A 19,561-nucleotide genomic window follows, 5' to 3' on the forward strand; every position below is an offset into this window, starting at 1 on the left:
TGAAAATATGAAGCCGATTGTGTGTGCTTTTTCAAGTGACTGATTTCTATTATTATCGATTCCAGTGCAATAAGAAATATATCACTTCTTATTAAAAACCTATACTGTCACACATAATTGGTCTCACGGATATCTAACCGATGGTTCAAGTTTTGTTAAAAGACGTAGTTCATATTGTTAACACTTCAGTCTGCGTGTGAACAGTGTCATTAAAATTCACTTCAGCTACACTTTAACTGAAGCGTGATCCGCCAGTCATAATGCGATGTACTATTTCATTTATTATCAACTAATAGATCACGCATTACCAACATAGGCGTTATACGTCATAAGAATGGGTTCTTATAACAACATACTCTCCATTTCTTAGATAGAAGAACGGTTAAAGTACTGGTTATACGACGGATGATATTACAGAAATACTTGAACCTAATTCTTTCTGGTTCTAAATGAAGCATGAACTTTACAGGTTCTAAAAATTCGTTAGAACAACCTGTATTATGTGGTTCCTATTCTACTTACTTTCAGTAAGTGATACTAGCCAGGTAATGACGTTTTATTCATCCATAAATTATATGGTTGACAAGCATAATTAAAAAAACAAAGTAAAACACCTATCTACAGGTGCAAAATTGTATTTTCTATGAATATAATTCATCAGCATGATAAACGCAATTCTATGTAAAGCAGTAAAAGAAATATAAGAAATTTGCTCGAATAATGTTTAATTTAGTATGAAGAAAAGGAAAACAGAGCAACATTGATTTCAATAATAATAAATCCTTACTACATAGTAATTATTTGCTATTACTCACGAACTGTATAATCTTCACACATTGAGTCATGATAGAGCTTTGCGTGAACTGCTTCTTTCATCACTACGTTTCGTTCGCATATATAAATATATATCAAATATTTTATGCTTTCTAATGATAGCCACAAGTAAAAGTACAGTTTGTAGCAGCACTAATGTAGACCACACATAAGTGGAAATACGAATACGCGTAAAACCAGTTAAGTTATATTTCTATAAGGAAATCAAGGGAAATACGAACAGTTATAAAACAACAATGTTATATTTCAAAAGAATCAGAGGAAATAAGACACATATAAAAATAGGCACATTATATTTCTATGAGAAAATCAGGAGAAATCTGAATACATATAAAAACGACAACATAATGTTCCTATGAGAATACCACAGAATCTTCTTATTAAGTAAGCAGAATATTTGCCACCTACATTGTGATAAAGATCCGGGTTATGGGTGTCAAACTGTAGCGCTTGTTCGTACATTGCCTCTGCTTCTTTGGTTCTGAAAAAAAAACCGGCAAAAAAGTTACAGAAGTGACAATATATAAATAACATATTGATTATTTTTTGCTAAATATATCAATCCAGATAACGAAATATTTTTCTTTTTGTGGTATCAAAATGTCAATGTCAATGTTACAACAACATGAAACTGAAACAGTATTAACAACAGGCTTGAACTGGTTCAAAATAACTGACATACGTTTAACTGAATTTCATCACGTTCACGTGCACGAAACGTGCCGTATTATTATTAGTGATGTTATAGTCGTAAGGATGTCCAACAAAGTTGATCAACATACAAACAGAAGATTATTGTTACAAAATTTATTGATTAAAAACTACAAAAGGACAAAGTGAAATTAATCACTTTTTATAACCATTTAAAATGTACGAAAACTAATATAATATATTAAGTCTCATAATTTGGGGCCGTTTTTGTTGTAGAGGTGTAACTTTTTAAATTTTTAATTTGTGAGACTCTGCTGCAAATTAGCTTAGGTAACTTTCTTTCAGTTTGCATGATGTGTTTTCGACCTCGTATTTAACTATTAACAGCAATGGTAAAAAAGTCAATCTATTGACTGCGTAAGCCCAAATCATTATACGGATGGAAGCGTTGTAGTTTCTTAACTTGTGAAAACTATATGTTGCTAAGAAATCACAAACCATTTAGTGATTTTCTAAATTTATTTAAATTTATGTATTTCTATAGATAAAAATAAATAACAAATTACTTTTATGTAATAAAACGAAAATCACTGACTGGTTTTGAAATATAAATAAACTAATTTTGAGGCCCTTGTGACTCAGCGTCACGTTTTAAAGTTTATGACATTAAAATTGAGGTTTCGATACCTGTGGTTGGGCACATCACGGATGACATTTTGTATCGTTAAATAAAAGTAAAAAGCATCTTTAAAATAAAAAGAACAGCTGGGGTGACAAAAATAAATTAAATAGAAGAGGCAAGAGCTTTTAATTATCTTGGCAAAAACATGAAAAGATTACTGATAAAGATTGGAGAATAATCATTATTTTGATTATACGTGTTCTTAAAAAAGAACATTAATAACCTCTTGTGATATTTGACATATACGATACATGACAAACATTACGAATTCCATTAAATGGTGTCACATTTAATTTACTAAAAACACGAAACAGATGAAAGCAACTCCCCATAAATCAATGCCTTGCCGCTTTTCACTTGTTCCTATAGAGAAAAAAAAACTTTTAAGTTTGAGATTTATAAAAAAATATTTCTAAATCTTATCTGTGGAAACCATATCTATTTTTAAATTCGATGAACGCAATATTTCTTTTAACATTTTATTTGATTAATAAACAACATTTTAACATCTTGTCAGAATCTTAGCCATAAAGGAAAGAAGCAGAGCTGAGTGTTTGTCGGAACTATGCTTTTTTTAGTTTAAGGGAGTTAGTTGTATTGTACAATGAGATTGCTCAATGTATTTGTTAACTTACAACAACACAACGACTAATATATGTTTGTACGCACATACATATATACACATTTTTTATTTTTTGCTGTTTTGCTATCTATTAATACCCGCTTTAAATGCGATTTTTATGGTGTAAAGTGAAACAGCTAACACAAATGTAATAGGTAACCACATCAGGTATAATAATTTTAAAAATTAGATGGAACTTAAGTAACACTAGTTCAATGACGTGTGTAGAACTATAATAAAACACAAACATATAGCAATGGACGTCATGCTTGAGCGAAGGTAATAAAGAAAATAAATAACTTTTTAGCAGTAAAAGATGGATTAAAGTTTCATAGAAACTTCAGAACGAGATATCGAGGCCTGCTGGAATAAGTATAGTCTTCGAACCAAACGCGAAATGCCGGAAAAGAGCAAAGAGAGTTTTACAGAACAACCAGATGAAGTGATGGATCAATATTAGTAGCGCGTCAACCATTTCTGTGAAAAGAATCTGAGACGCACAAGTTCTTGAAACGTGCCTCAGGGAAATCAAAGACGGAAGCTGATATAATTTTCACCTGTATGGTTTGTAAAATTTATATTTCTATACCAGTGTGGGCAAAATCATGATGCTTTCAAAGGAACAAGGTGAACTCCTGTTGAGAGAACTTACAAACTACAAAATTGAGTTTCTACAGGTCCGGAAATATGAGTTGCGTTGAGATTTCTAATCAGTGGGGCAATACTGGAGGAGTATTATTCATTTGATATACCCCCCTCCCTAAAAAAAAATAAAAGAAGAAAAAAAACACAGTTTTAGAAAAGAATTAATTTCCTAAAACATGGAGGCGGTATCGGAGTACTTAGCCATCACAGACAAACCAGGTCGTGATATCAAAGAAAAAACTTAATGGACATTTTAAGCTTAGAAAGAGAAACAAAACATTATACAATATCTGTAGAGTTAGAACAGCAAGCAAGACTTCAAAAAATCTATTCCATATTGCAATCTTTTGATTTCTGATATTTAAAAGCATTTAGAAGCAATAATATAGATAAAAAACTGCATACACCGAATGTAGACATTACGTTAATAGAAATTCTATTAAGCAAGCCATCCTGTTTGAAAGTATACCGGGCTTTTATAAAGTTTCAAAAAACTGGAAATCATGAAAAATGTACAAGATAATACAGTAAGAACAAGAATAAACCTTAAGTTAAATGGATTTTTTATTAGGACAGCGGTGCTCATAAACCTCTTATCTCCAACCAAAGTGGAAATATTTCATATATTTTCTGTTCACATCTTGTATGTATGTGGTAAGTTATTTCCATCTGACAAAGAAAGCTTTTCAGAAGACGATTTGCTTCATTTCCTCTAAGTATATAATAGAGCACAAACAAGGTACAGAAACCTATAATCAGTTTTTATGAAAGGCAAAACCACTCAGCACATGTTAAATTAAGAACGAAAAGAAGTGTATACTTCACAAATAATTTATGCTCAGAATTTCAATGATATGTACTTTAAGTTTCCACAGAAAGAAACTATCCACATAACATATAAGGTTAACCCAAGTAGTACTAATTTGTAGAAGTACATGTTAAAGGATAAGATACAGTGTACAGTGATAATTTTACAGGCTACATTTAATATCAGAAATAGAAAGTTAAATGTTCTGTTTTAATAAACGCATCACATTATTATCACATTTTTCATTCAGCCACATGCTTGTTTTTGAGAGCCAGTTATTACAAGAAAAATATTTTAGATTTGTTTATGAAATTTAAAAGGTAATAGATGCATATTTATGTATATATAAACAAAACAGAAATATCTCTGTGTGTGTATATAAATATATATATATACAGAGAGAGAGAAAGAGCATGAGATACAGGGAAATAGAAACTGAAAATGCTTTCCAAGGAACGATTTGTAACTTAATCTATCATTTACATTATCATGTGTAATTAATCAATGTGCCTTTGCTACTTAATTACGAGTAATTGCAAACAAACCCAGTAACTGACAATGTCTATATATTAAAGTGCCACGCGTAAAATATATGAATCATCAACAAAAACACATAATTAATGTCATTTAATAACATATGATTTCTCGCAATACCGCTGTATTATTACTTGCTAAATCAGCTTCTGGTATTAAATTCAGATAATTAATAAAAAACATACGTGTTATAAGTTAACGCAGAGTAACAAAAGTTTCATGTTTCTTTATATATATATGTATACAAGAACGGAACTTAAGAAAGTGTATAGATTTTGCTTAAACAAATTTCATTTTTTTATACTTGCCTTTAACAATATAAATTACTTACCTATTAATTTTCATTAAAAAATCTCCTCGATTTACATAAGCTCCCGTGTAGTCTGACCTCAGCTTGATAGCTTCTTGATACAGCTGAAAAGAAATATAATAAAACTGATAAATTTACTTTAAATTGTTCAGGCATCTCACGCAACGATACTCTGTGATACCAGCAAGGTGACAATTGAAAGTAGAAAATTATATCATTCGGTATATTTACAATCGTTTAACCTTTCGTCAACGACGTATATTGATGGACTAGAGAAGGCTTATTTTGAAGATGAAATCTTTATAGCTAGCAAAATTCGTAATATTCCTATCGTAAAAGTGTCGACTAGTATAATGACATTGTTAGACATTCCGTTACAGCAAATCAGTGCAAATATATCTCGTAGCTTATTAAATCAGGGCTGAAAGTCAGTTACTGTGAATCCATGTATAAATGTCCTCGTTGCTGGACAGACTTCGTTGTAAAATCAATGGTTAAAAACCTTTTATATTTTATTACGTGTATGCAGAATATAATTAAATTTTTATCTGCATGTAATTAGAATGTCAAAGTTTGATTATGTGACAAGAGAATGATTTGTAAAGATCCTCAGAATTAAATGAGAGATGTCACTATCTCTCTTATATAAATAATTCAAATCCTCATTGTTGATATAACAATAGCAATTGTTTTATGAAAACAAATAACCAAGGCCTGATAAATATGCATATTTTATTCTCCAAAGCTACAAACACATTTCCAACAATCAACAACCCAAAATTTACTAATAAATGAAGAATATAACAAACATGATCACTAACAGAATTAAATGTTCTTAGCTAAATTTTATTGTCATCAGTAAAAGTTGTTTGTGTCGAAAAATAGCAGCTGCGCAATAGACACCACAATGATCGAGCCTTGAATTTTAACATAACATGTCCTCAAGCTTATGACACTTTCCCTTTCCTGTTTCGATTGTATTTTTAATTTTTAAATACTACCTTGCAATTATTATAAGAACACTAGTAACGACAAAGTTACAATTAAATTTACCCTTTCACTCCTTACTTTAGTTATTCAACCACTGAAGTTATTAGTTTTTATCATTACGTCCAGATATAATTATTTACATATTCACACATATTTATACACACATTCACCATGGATCAACTTCTTTCTGTGAATGTAGGTCTGAACATTGACCACCTTAACCTCTTCCAATCTTTGACGATTGCGTGAAAAATCAATAGTGTAAAATTGAGAAATAGTGTTAAAATTCAATTATCCATTCGCTTGTCTAACATGGTTGTGTAAAATCGGTGGTGCGGGTCTAGCTCTTTTTATCTGCCGTTTAGTCCTAAAAGTGGGCTTATCCGGAAAATTCGATATAAGCTGTACTTGTCATGATATGACTGGAAATTTGTGATCAAATGACCAAAGCAACTACATACAGAAAATTATGTACATAAAAATTATTTAACGTCACTTTATTGGAATTTTCTGTCGCATCTACTGGAATATAAAACTACAGTAAGTTTTATATCACTAGCTAGGTTGAAATGGGGAAAAGGTATAAAATCTTGTTGAGAAAATGTCAATTTTGCTTTTTGAAATTTCTAGAAAAAATATGCTATTAAAGCTGTAAAGTTAAATAAAGACAAGTTGTAGAAAAGGAACACAACATGGAAAAGGAATTTGACAAACTAAAAGGGTAATAAGGACTGTGCTGGATTTTCATAGTCTTTGGGCTGATATAACTTTAAAAAAGGCTAGTCTTGTGTAAACTCAGGGGCCTTTTACGTCATTGTTGGTTCACTTAAATGGAGTCATTTTGATGAACTAGTTAATGTTGTCGATGTATTATATCTTTATATTAACGATGAAAATGTCTGTGGTTCATTTACAACCACAATTTGTGTATGAAATTTCATACAAAGCTAATAGAGGGCTATATGCGCGAGTCGTCCAACATGTTGAGATGATAACCTAGCGGGAAGACAGCTATTCATCATCATCCATCATCAACAATTGGGTTATTTTTGCCAGATCAAAATGTGGGATTTAACCATCACTCTTATAATGCTCTCACGTCCTTAAAATGCGCAGAGCAATTTTTGTTTTGGCGGTAAAGGGACACGAAGTTTCAAGCATGCTAAAGTCTGGGTTATACTCTGCTCTCTAAACCTAACGTATGCTGAGTCTTGGTACTTGTCAGAAGACCTCGCCAGCGCTGGGTATAGCACATATAGTGTGTTTGGCGTATTGTACATTTTCTTTACTTTCCCTCATATTTTCTCAGAATTTATACTGTCTAGCTCATTACAAGAACATTCCTGATTATTCTATTTTGATTACTTACGAGTGAAAGCAAAGAATATTTAACAATATGCCAATCAAACTATGTCTGCCATATTCAGTGTCGACAAGACCTTTCGCCTAATACCATGATTTATACGGCAAGCTGAAATATAACAAATACGGTAACGGTTGAAACGTCATTTATATTATCAAACTGTATAAACAACAACTTTTGTGGTGCAAACTAGATAAAGGTGGTGGTGTGTACTATTTTATCCATTTTATATATGTTATTTATAATTAGAATTAATGTAGGGATTAATAACACAATGGATATATTTATCTCAAAACACATTATTTATTGTTATTTAACTCAGCATTCAGAAAATCAGGTATGTTAACAAACAAGCCTTAAGCATTGAGAATATAAACTAAGCTAAAAGTTATAAATAAATTTTGCGACTGCAATGCATACTCAAAGAATGAAAGTAAGTTACTTTTACTCCTCTTATTATTTAATTGCATAAAGTTAAAAACTGTTTTTATGTTGATATGTAGTATAAGCCACTTTGATGTCACAATGTGTCAAACAAAATAAATTATAAGTTATTGAATTAAATCCGCCAAATCGCAAAATTAGTTAAATTTGACATATTGTTGACATCATCAACTGGTCTTGGCAGTACTTGATATGTAATCAAATCTAATTTTTTATAATGAAGTCATTATGCTCTGTATGCATGCCAGATGTAACTAAGAGTAAATATTAACTTATTACTTTTCCATTTTCGTTTCTACAATCCATTTCTCCACATATGAAAGCTTACCCAAAACCACATGTTTGCAGATTTTGAATATGGTTTGGTTTGGTGTGAATTTCGCGCAAAGCTACTAGAGGGTTATCTGCGCTAGTCGTTTTTAATTTAGCAGTGTAAGACTAGAGGGAAGGCAGCTAGTAATCACCACCCACCGCCAACTCTTGGGCTACTCTTTTACCAACGAATAGTGGGATTGACCGTCACCTTATAACGCCCTCATGGCTGAAAGGGCGAGCAAGTTTGGTGTAACGGGGATTCAAACTCGCAAACCTCAAATTATGAGTTGAGTGCCTTAACCAACCGGCCATACTGAGCCATTTTGGATATGTTAGAGCTTAAAATTCCGTATCTAACAGTTGTAAAGACAGCTTGATTCACGTCTAGCTCTACAACGACCATACCATGAGATTACTAGCGTAGTGTTGATGCATAAATTTGAATACTTACTGTGATAATCTAATCCAGTCCGGTGTGATGACATAAAATCAGGAATACGAGATTGTGAACAGGAATAATTTCATGTTTTCAAGTTTTTGTGATTTTCTGAATTTGTTAATCCTAAATAACCAAATGTAAATTATCCTCTTATAGTTTACTATAACTGTAGGAGGTTAGAGGCGCACAATTGAGATATTATAGTAAAAAACTTAAAATTTCTAATCTTGCGTGGTTGCATGAGATCATCGACGCAATATTGAGACAATTCAATCAAACGCTTACCGCATCTGCCTCTTCTAATCTTGTGTGATTGCGTGAGATTAGTGACGCAAGATTGAGGAACAGCTGTAGATGTGTCTGAGTAACACGAGCTTCTGAGGACTTAAGACGACTGGATTGAGGAAGGAGTGATTTGGCCTGTTGAGGAAAGAAAGCTTACTTTTATGCTTATTTATCTTTGTTTCTATGTGTTTGAAAATAGATCGATAGATATAGAAAAGAAAGTACAAATTTTTACCACTGATAGTAAAATATTAAAACATTTGAATATTTAGTAAGAATAATGTTTCTGTAGCATTAGTCAGACTAAGAACACCAAGCAAAATGGATTTGACTAAATATTAAAAGTGTAAAAAATATCCAATAAATTACATTTTAGTTGAAACTTATATTTGTTTTAAAACTTTTTCAGAAAATAATAAGTATCACTTTGATATATAAATTATGAAGGATTTTTAGTATATAGTGTTACAAACTAATGTTGGACTTAAGGTCATGTTGTTACAAATATTGTATAAGTGAATGCACGAATTGAAATTAGTATCGCGTACACAATTTGCTTAGTAGGTAAATTCAATAAAATTTTCTTTTACTTTGTAACTTAGGCAGCTGGTAACATAACGTAGATTTTCGTTTAGTTTGACCAACAGGTCCATATCTCAAAGAAAAGTTGTTTTTTTTATTGTGATGATAGGTTTGTTTATTTTGAATTTCGCTCAAAGCTACTCGAGAGCTATTTGCGCTAGCCGTCCCTAATTTAGCAGTATAAGACTAGAGGGAAAACAACTAGTTATCACCACCCACTGCCAACTATTGGGCTACTCTTTTACCAACAAATAGCGTGATCGATCGTGACGTTATAATGCCCACACGGCTGGGAGGGCGAGCATGATGATAGGAAATCTAGAGTTTGTAGTATGATAAAAGTATTGAACAAAAGGCATGAGTGGGTGGGTGGATGGAAATACTTATCCATATCAATTTGACCAACAGGTCCATATCTCAAAGAAAATGGTTTTTATTATGATAACAGGAAATCCACAGTTGGTAGTATAACAAACATATCGAACAAAATGGGTGGATGGGTGAAAATACTTATTCATGTGGCATTTAATCCTAAAAAGGACTGATTTAGTTTTATATCATTTATTATTAGTGGGGAAAGCATATTATACCATGCTAACTATATTTTCACTTATTGAGCTCAGTATTAATAATTAACTAAACAGTTAAGCTAAATCACGCATTACTTAAGTAGAATGCGCAGAAGAATCCTAGCTGCGTTTAGTGGGAATAATGTCAACATGTATGTTTTTAGTATTAACTTTTGTGTCTGACTCACATGCTATTAAAAACCTGTAACAAGCTAAGCTATGTTTGTTTGCTTGTGCTAGAGCAAAGCTACACTGGGCTATTTACTGTGTGAACACTGGATTTTAGTGCTGTAACTCCGGAAACTATCACTGTTTCATTAAGAAACACTAAGTCTTGTTCCCAAGCCATTTGATGCATAAATAATTCAGAGAAATACGTTTGAAAAGCTTATTGGCGATTCAATTCGAGGGTTACAAACAGTTTAAAGCCGCTTTTCCATCAAAGATTCATTATCTCCAAGTAACGTGAACACTTATTAAGAAAATCTAGAGAAAGTTTCATTGTTCGTAATTTGGTATTAGAGACATGAAGAATTATTGATGAGGTATTAATAAAAGAGATACAATATGCTGAACGCAAGTCTTTAATATTTTTTCTATATTTTATAAATAAACAATAAAAAAGACAACAATTTAAGCCATAAATCAAAGTCTTTAATATTCTTTCTATATTTTATAAATAAACAAGAAACAAAAGGCAACATTTTAAAATCACTTTAACATTATAAAAGGAAACGTTTTAGGTAGTCTTCACTCCTAACACTTAATCGTAAATGTATTAGATTTTTGTGTTTCTCATAAAATATACTTTTGGTTTTATTTCAAGATATTTAATATTTCGAATAAACTGTCTCTCCAAAGCCTAACATATCTGCCAATATTAAAATACAGATAAAGATAGTATCGAAGAGCAGTTATAGTAGATAGAATCTAATTCCTGTGGCTCTGAAATTATATATTATTTAAGGAAGAAAGAGAGAGAGAGAGGCTTAATAATAGTAACATAATTCACGAGTACCTTGAGGTACACCAGTTCGGCTTCTTGGTATTTCTTCATGAGTGTGAAGAGCCAACCAGAGTTTAGATAACCTCGTATGTCATCTGGTTGAATTCTGAAAGAAGCAAGAAAGAAGAAAAGGTTGAATACAGGCATTCTGCAGCTTCATATACATCTTGTAGCTCTATTGATTAATAATATAAAAAGCAAAGGCAGAACAATCCCTTGCCAACAAAGGAGTAATTTTATGTTTGCTATCTTGTTAACATCGACATATACAGTTGAACGTCTTACGTGCTTCTAAAAACTAGTGAGAAAATAGAAGTACAACAAAAACAGACAAGTTATTTAGTTCACGAACAAGGAGTAAAATCAGCAACTTGAAGCTAGCTCAGACATGAGTTGGTCAAGTAAATCCGTTTTGTTTTGGTCAATCAATGCTCTTATAAAAAGATGACGTTTTTCAGTCCTGCAATAAGAGCTTTTAAGTAGCTTTTTCCAACTTATAAAACTTCTCTTACCTAATAGCTTGTTGGAAATATTGTAAGGCCTCCTCGTATTGAGCTTGCTTTTCTAAAACTTTTCCCAAGTTGTTGTGAAGTTTGGCATTTTTCTGGTTTACTCGGAGACCGGAAGAAAACAGAGTTTCATCAGAAGCCCTATACAACGACATATGAATCCTTTTGCAATTGATTTTCTCAGAATAAACCAAAGCAAACTCATATCTGTCTAACAGTGTAGTGTGTTGCAATATCTTGGGGTAAACATTCATGTGTTTCCTAATAAGATAATAACTTTCTCGAAGTCATCCAACAAATAAGCAATGACCTGCACAAGGCTAAACATTTATGCCTTATACTTCACTTACAATCACTGTCATTTCTGTTATCTCTATCAAAATAATATATTACCTCGCATGGAAAAAACACGCGTGCTCTTTTTTTATCGTCTTTTTTTGTTACAGGGTTTTCAGTTTTATCGCATGCGTTTTTTTAGTGAACGTTTAAAAAAAATTTCCTACATCTGTCTAATGCGTTAGTCCTCTAAAATTAATGTATGTTGAAATACTAATATAATCTTTATAATTCAGTTCTTTCAGGTTACATTTCCTATTAAATTGTATCGTATCACTGTATGCAAAATAATGTGTGTTGAGAACGTATACTTAATCTTTTTATAATAAGATTTTCGTCTTTCCTCATTGAAAAAAAGAAGAAAAACAGACCTAACAGTTACGAGAATGAAATAACATACAAAGAAGTGCATGACTTGTTTTGCCCTAAATTTTCTACTTATTCGTTTCCACAACCAATAAGAAGATGTCTTTTTAAAGTAATACTAACTTAATGCAATAACTTTTTACTGTTTTAAATTGTATAAAACTGAATACAACGAATAATTATTGTGCAAACTTAAATAAGATAAAGAAATAAGTCAATCAGAATTTAGTTAAAATAAATAAAAAATTTGATATTATCTTTACATTTGCATACCAACGAATTTAATTACACAGACCCGCGTGTTTGAACTTCATAAAAAGTTGTTTTGGATTTAATAATAGACCTTTTAAAATTCAGCTAAGCGTATGTATAAATTAATATTTATTTTTTTTCTAGCAAGTAAGATTTTTTTAAAAATCGGGAAGAAAAACATATTATTATTTCGTTTATCATAATGAACACATTGTATCATTACGTTTTTTAATAAAAAAACATAAACGAATTGAACAAAAGGGAAAAAAAAACTGACGTTAGACGAATATGTATCCTCATTCGTCCTGATTTACTTTGTGAAATTTACGTCCTTTATTAAAATACTACGTGTTGTGTTTTCATGTATTACTTCTGGAGCATTTTGTTTCATTGAATAGCAGTAGGTACCTAAAATGCTGATGTTCTACCTTCCCTTATAGCTCCTCCCAATTTCCCTGATGTCTTCATGAAATGGTTTTCTTTGTTCTTTGCTGATGGCATCGAGATTTTCAGGGAAATAGTCAATATGTGAATGTGAGAAACGAACTTTTATCTCATATTACGACCCAATTCTATGAATTTATCAAGCTTGTTATTGACAATACTTTCATAATTTGAGTCATGCTGTTTCCTTAAAATTTTTCAACGGAATCTCTAAAGGAGATCTACACTTCTCTTTCATCTTCACACACTGTCCTTTCGAGCTGTTTATCGGAAGTTAATTTCATAATCTGAGGCCAAACAGAAGTCTTTACCTTAAACTTCGCTTCTGAAAGATCCGGGAATTGCCCACACAGATATTTGTAACAGCCGCCATTTTTGCCTAAGGCCGTTTGTAAAGGCTTCATCTAGTTTTATTTGAAGTGGAGGTAACAAGAATTTCTTTATGTCAACCAAACATTCACATTTAATATATCAGGATGATTCTAAGTGGCCGATTTTACTTTATCCAGTGCTGATTTAGTGATTTGCTGTTACATTCACCGGATTGTTAACCCAACAACATTCAAAGGACTTTTAAGTCTCCACAAAGTGCCCAACTGTGTTCTTTGTATTTCACATTTATAAGAAGTTCGAGATTTTCGTATGTTTCCTTGAAGTGAACAGGAAATGCAATAGAAACAGATGCATATATGTTACTATTTTTAAGAAGAGCAGCTTTTAGACTTCTTTCGGAGAAAACAATGAACAATTGTCCTCACATTGGTTCATAGGCTGCTGCTTCTAGCATTGGTATAACTTTAACAACATTGTTGCAATACATCAGTGAACCTTCTTGTGAAAAGCATGGTATAAAGTATTTTTCACAATTTCTCTACCAGTAAAATGATGTCCCTGAAGTCTGGACCCCCAAATCTCTGAGGAATCCTTTGAAAGGCGTAAATCTGTCATGAAATCATTGGGTGAAACGTTGTCATTCACCATACTTTTTAGGTTGCAAACAATTTTTCTCATTACTTCTATTAACATCAGACTCATAATCAGATGAAACTGTATCACGAGTCTCCTGTAAGTAGATAAAGGTCATCAGATCCATGGGCAACAGGCCTTAGATCAGGTTGAACGTTCGGATAAGAAATTTTATTTTATTTTAAGTATTGTAACCTTATTTATAGAATCACGCTACACCATTGAAATTCCAAAGGGAAAATACTTTTCCTTATTCTTAGTTTATTATCTCAATTCTTCCATACAAATGGTACAAACTTTGTGTAGAGTCCATAATTTGTTTTGATCCCCATGTTTTATTCTTAAATACGTGTAATACTTATTTGAAGAATTCCGTAATATTTTACATTTGTTTCTTTACAACATATTTATTATAAAAATAATAATATACGTTTGGGTCATTTACACGACTTCTTCTTGTCATAACGACAAATAAATAATATTAAAAAGGAAAAAAAAATGATGTGAAAGTGCGCACATAAACAAGTTTGTTTCTTTTTTGTTTCTAATTAAGTACAAGGCTACACAAAGGGCTATATGTGCTCTGCCCACCACGGGTATCAAAACCAGGTTTCTAGCATTGTAAATCCGTAAACATACCGCTGTGTCAATGGTGGGCGCATAAATGAAAACTTACCAAAAATCAAACGTCATGCGACCTGTTAACCGTTTATGCACTTATGGTATGTTTCTCATGGGTTCTAGAACGATCGATAGGAGTCTCGCGTCACTATTGGTGTAGGGAAATATATATGTATATAGTCAGTGGTTGTCAACATTTTAAGAAAAACAATAAAATGTGATCCGATTACAGTGAACATGATTCACTTATGTAAAAGAGCATATGACGTTTATGTGAGAACTGTGTACGTGATGGAGAAAAATGGATACCATTTTCGAATTCATGGCAAAGAAATTCTTGTAGAACATGTAAAAACTTCCAGACAATAAAGCCATCACCGACCTGTGCTTTTTTATGAAGAAAAGAAGATATCTATGAATTAGTTGCTTGGTCATGATGTCTCGTATGTGAATAATTATGCTTATATTAATACTTTTAAAGATTGTAAATTGAGCGTGAGTACTATTAAGTGGAAAACCATGTACATATATTTCCTGATATATTCAGTGCCAGGCTTAGTTATTTTGTTTACGTGCAAGTGCTTGAAAATTTTTGCTATTACCTACAAAATTTGTTCTTAGCTCTTCAACTCAACAGAACAAACGTTGCAAGAAAGTCACCTCTTTGTATGAATTATTTCTTTCAGATTATTACAAGATTTCACTGCCTGATTGCTATTTTACAAAGCTGTACTACTTGGTCAAATAGCATAAATTTCAAGCAAGTCTGTCCCAGATTTAGAACTGCTAATTAAGAGGAAGGCACCTACGTATCAACGCTCTTGGACTATGTGGTTACTCGTAACTGAATAAAACAGTACACTGTGTGTTTATGAAGTACTCACAGCTAAAAGTAAATAGCATGATCAGTGACATATTGCAGGCTCGAACCTTGGATCTTCCAACCGCAGCCTCAATTCTAAACCACAACTTATTCTTTGTTTCTTAAACGTTCTTTTAAATCTATTTTGGTTGTAACAGAAATTGTACCTTTGGTTAATAGTAGCTCTCTTATTTATCTATCTGTTAAATGGTTTTCCCAGTGGCACAGCGGTATGTTTGCAGACTCACATAGCTAGAAACCGAGTTTTGATACCTATGATGGGCAGAGCACAGATAGCCCATGGTGTAGCTTTGCTCTTAATTCGAAACAAATTGTTAACTTGTATTAAAATGTCTTTGATAGATTAAAAGTTATACAATGAAGTTAGTTATTAGTTCATTTTTTTACATTTTACATCAATGTTCACAATCATTAGGATACAAGTATTAGTTCGCTTTAATGTCATCTCCATTGGCATTTAATACGTTAGAAACCGGCTTTCAATACCCATGCTGGGAAGAGCACAGATGGTTAATTCTGTGTCTTTGTGTTTAACTTCCAACAAACAATCATTTTGCCGTTTAAAACATGAGCTTTTATGTGTTCCAGCTCTTAGTCAAAAAAACAAAACAAAACATTTTAATGTCACGTACTTGAATTTCTCATCGTACACTTTGTTTGTACTAGAAATAAATAATGAGTGTTTATATTTGTTTAATAAAATAATGGTAGTTAAGGCATGAAACATAGACACTTATGAGGGTATAACTTAATGTTTTGTTTAATTAGCCAAATTCTAAGCGTGAACTGGGAAATTTCCCTAACAGGTAAAATAGTTAAAAGTTAAAAATATCGAAATATACACACACTTTTTAATATATTAAACATATTCTTCTTTAAAATGGATTATTTGGACGAGCATTTAGAATCTGTCATTTAACTCATAGAGTTTAAAAGAACTTAGTCACCAAGGAGATTTATGAAAAAAAAAAGTAAATGAAACTGGACGGTAGAAACTAGCAAAAAACCCAGGTGTGGATGTCATGTGCCGACTGTTTTGTGTGTTTTTTATCCTCTTAAATAAAGCCAGAAACGTATAGTCACGTTATAATTTAATATCCTGGCAGAGTCTGATAATTCTTTGCTTAAAACTACAATTTACTTAGAAAATATTCATGGCTAATTTTCAGTCAAATTAAATTTGTCTCTAGTACGTTAGAGTAAAATACGTTTTATTAAAACAAAAGACAAGAAACGACGACAGTAACAAATGCTTGTATTTTACTTTACACGTGAAAGATAAAACAAAGAGGCATAATACCGTACATCTGAATGTACAAGGAAAAAATAAAGCAAATAAATATAATATGTGTCAGTGAGTAAAAAAATTATTATATATGCATATGCGTGAAATAGCGCAGGTATAGTTTGACTGTATGCACAAGTGTCAGATGGACTTACCACTCTCTGTTTCTAACTGCAGTCTTTGTTCCATGGGCAATCACCAACAGAATGAAACCGACCAAAGCCAGGCCCTTCAGACGTCTGAAATGTGAGATGAAGGATTAATTTAATAACTTATTACTGTCTAACATAAAATACAAGAAGTTTTATTTTATTACTGTGTTTTATTTGTTTTCGTTTTATTTTTCAAGTTTCAACCTTTTTAATACACTTTTAACTATTTAGAAACCTCACAAAAGTTTTATTTTGGGTTTTATTTTATTTTCTGTAGAAGGTTTGTGCGTGTAGATCTGTGTATCATATTTAACGCCTTTTAACTTTTTCTCTATGTCTCTCACTTTATGTGAGCCATATACAGGTTACAAATTATTTACCCTATAATTTATTTTAACAAGTTCATAAATCAGAATTTTCTGAGAAAAAAAATAAAAATAGAAACGTACAGTAACTATATAGCTTTGTTTTCAGATGTTGTGCAATATATATAAATATGGATATATATTATTTCTAGAATACCAATCAGCAACATAACCATGAATGAAAACCTCAATTCTCTTGAATTAAAAAGGAACCTTCTTCATAGATATTATGGTATATAATCACCATATTGTACAGCTTTTTTCCACTAATGTTTCAAAACAATATTTTCGACAAATTTGAGTTATAAACAAACATCAGTCAATCTATGTGTATTTGTTTGCAACATAATAAAATATGAGATATTTTTCATATCTTGGGTTTTCCTTGATATAAGGTGAGTTCTGGTTCACGAAGTCTTATGCTTTAAAGTTGAGACTTTAAAAATCGCTAATGTTCTGGAATAATATTACAGCTAAATTTTAAACCAAAATTGTGTGGTTTTGGCAATACCTTCATGTTTTTGACACGTTTTTATCATGAAGATGTTATAGAACCAAGTTCCATATGACTTTCTCTTTTTAATATTTGTTATAAAATTATGTATATGGTTTTATATCTCACGGATATCCCCTAGACTGGATTATTCCCTACACCATATTATGTATATGGTTTTATATCTCACGCATATCCCCTAGATTGGATTATTCCCTACACCATATTATGTATATGGTTTTATATCTCACGCATATCCCCTAGACTGGATTATTCCCTACACCCTTGTGCAAATTAATTGAAACAAGATGGAAAATTACGACTTTTTCCATTTTTCGCATTTTATTTCTGAGAATCTAACAATTACTTACAAATTAATACATGATATGACCGCCTTTATTTTCTAAAGATCATTCATCCGCTTTGGCATCGAGTCCACGAGTTGATTGCAATCTTTACTAACTTTTGGATCGCGGTACAACACCTCAATTATGACCTCAATTAGCTTATTTTTTGTAGTACAGTCTTTTCCCTGAAGTCTTTCTTTACAAATCGCCTAAAGATTTTTAATAGGATTTAAGTCCGGAGAGTTTCCAGTCCAGTCCAGCACCTTTATTCACTTTGTAGTCATAAAATTCTTCACAAGTTTCGATGTGTGGCACGGAGCCAGATCCAGCTGAAAAGTGCCAGATCCATCTGGAAATCTATTTTTCAATTTTGGAACGACTCTTCTCTGCAAAACTTCAATGTACTGTGGTCCTCGCATCATACCTTCTACGATATGCAAGCCTCCAACGCCATAGTAGCTGATTGATGTGAGATTCTCGAAGTTTCTCACCTGGAGATCTGCGAACATGCAGACTTCTTTGACCCTGTACGAAGAAATAAATCTCGTCACTGAATAACACCTTCCTCCATTGTTCTTGCGTCCAGTCTTGTATTTCAGACTCTGTTGATACCGTTTTCTCTTGGTAAAAAGGTTTTTTGACTGGTCTCTTTGCCCTTCTAACGCAATTTCGAATGGCGTAATATTCCTCAAAATTTCGTCATATATCACAAAAGTAGATCCACCGTACTGCAAAACATAGCTAATGATGAGGTCTGTGTGAAAAATGACTATTAAAGGAAACCAACGGGTCCAGCGAGCCTACATCGGCCGCCATGCTGAATATATTGCTGAATAAACAAATGACCATTTGTTTCAATTAATTTGCACAAGGTGTATATCTTGAATATGTACACTCAGCAGGTTTATACTCAGTAACTTGTTTCAGTGCATTACTGAAGCTGTTTGTAGAAACTGTAACGGACTTACTATTATATATTTATTTTATTAACGATGTTTGTTTTAGATAAATATTTGTCTCTCGCTAGTACAGCGGTAAGTCTACGGATTTACAAAGCTAAAATCAGGGGTTTGAAGTCCCTCGGTAGACTCAGCAAATAGCCTAATGTGGCTTTGCTATAAGGAACAACATACACACACAGTTAAATATTTATTTAAAAATGGGGATAATTAATACTATTAAATTTGTATTGTTAAATTCCCGCCTATTCTCTAAATTCGTAGAACATTCTAGAGTGTAAGAATCAGCAAAGCACCAGTACTGTTGCCTTACCTGAAATTTCTAAAAATTTTCCTCTCAAGCTTATAGAAGGTAACCAATGCAGAGAGGTACTTTAATATTGTCGTTTGTTACAATTAGTATACCATAAATATCGGAAACTACAACTGTGATAAACACTTATTAATCGGAAAACTACATATATTTGACCAGGAACGTTTATGGATTTCAAACATTACAAATCA

The 19,561-nt window shown here is 32.0% G+C and overlaps 1 protein-coding gene across 3 annotated transcripts in view; it reads right to left on the bottom strand.

Moving 5' to 3' along the window:
* LOC143256852 (protein O-mannosyl-transferase Tmtc3-like) overlaps positions 1–19,561 on the bottom strand; it is a 136,569-nt gene that overhangs the window by 23,965 nt on the left and 93,043 nt on the right. For 2 of the 3 annotated variants that reach the window (XM_076514612.1, XM_076514613.1), the window contains exons 10-15: positions 16,897–16,980; positions 11,592–11,729; positions 11,092–11,185; positions 8,923–9,057; positions 5,108–5,190; positions 1,243–1,315 (exon numbers count right to left, since the gene is read on the bottom strand). In XM_076514612.1, the coding sequence (XP_076370727.1) occupies positions 1,243–1,315; positions 5,108–5,190; positions 8,923–9,057; positions 11,092–11,185; positions 11,592–11,729; positions 16,897–16,980 (607 nt within the window). The remainder of the gene's footprint in view (positions 1–1,242; positions 1,316–5,107; positions 5,191–8,922; positions 9,058–11,091; positions 11,186–11,591; positions 11,730–16,896; positions 16,981–19,561) is intronic. The other variant, XM_076514614.1, reaches the window with a different exon arrangement.

This window comes from Tachypleus tridentatus, chromosome 7 (assembly GCF_004210375.1).
Source record: "Tachypleus tridentatus isolate NWPU-2018 chromosome 7, ASM421037v1, whole genome shotgun sequence".
Taxonomy (NCBI): Eukaryota; Metazoa; Arthropoda; class Merostomata; order Xiphosura; family Limulidae; genus Tachypleus; species Tachypleus tridentatus.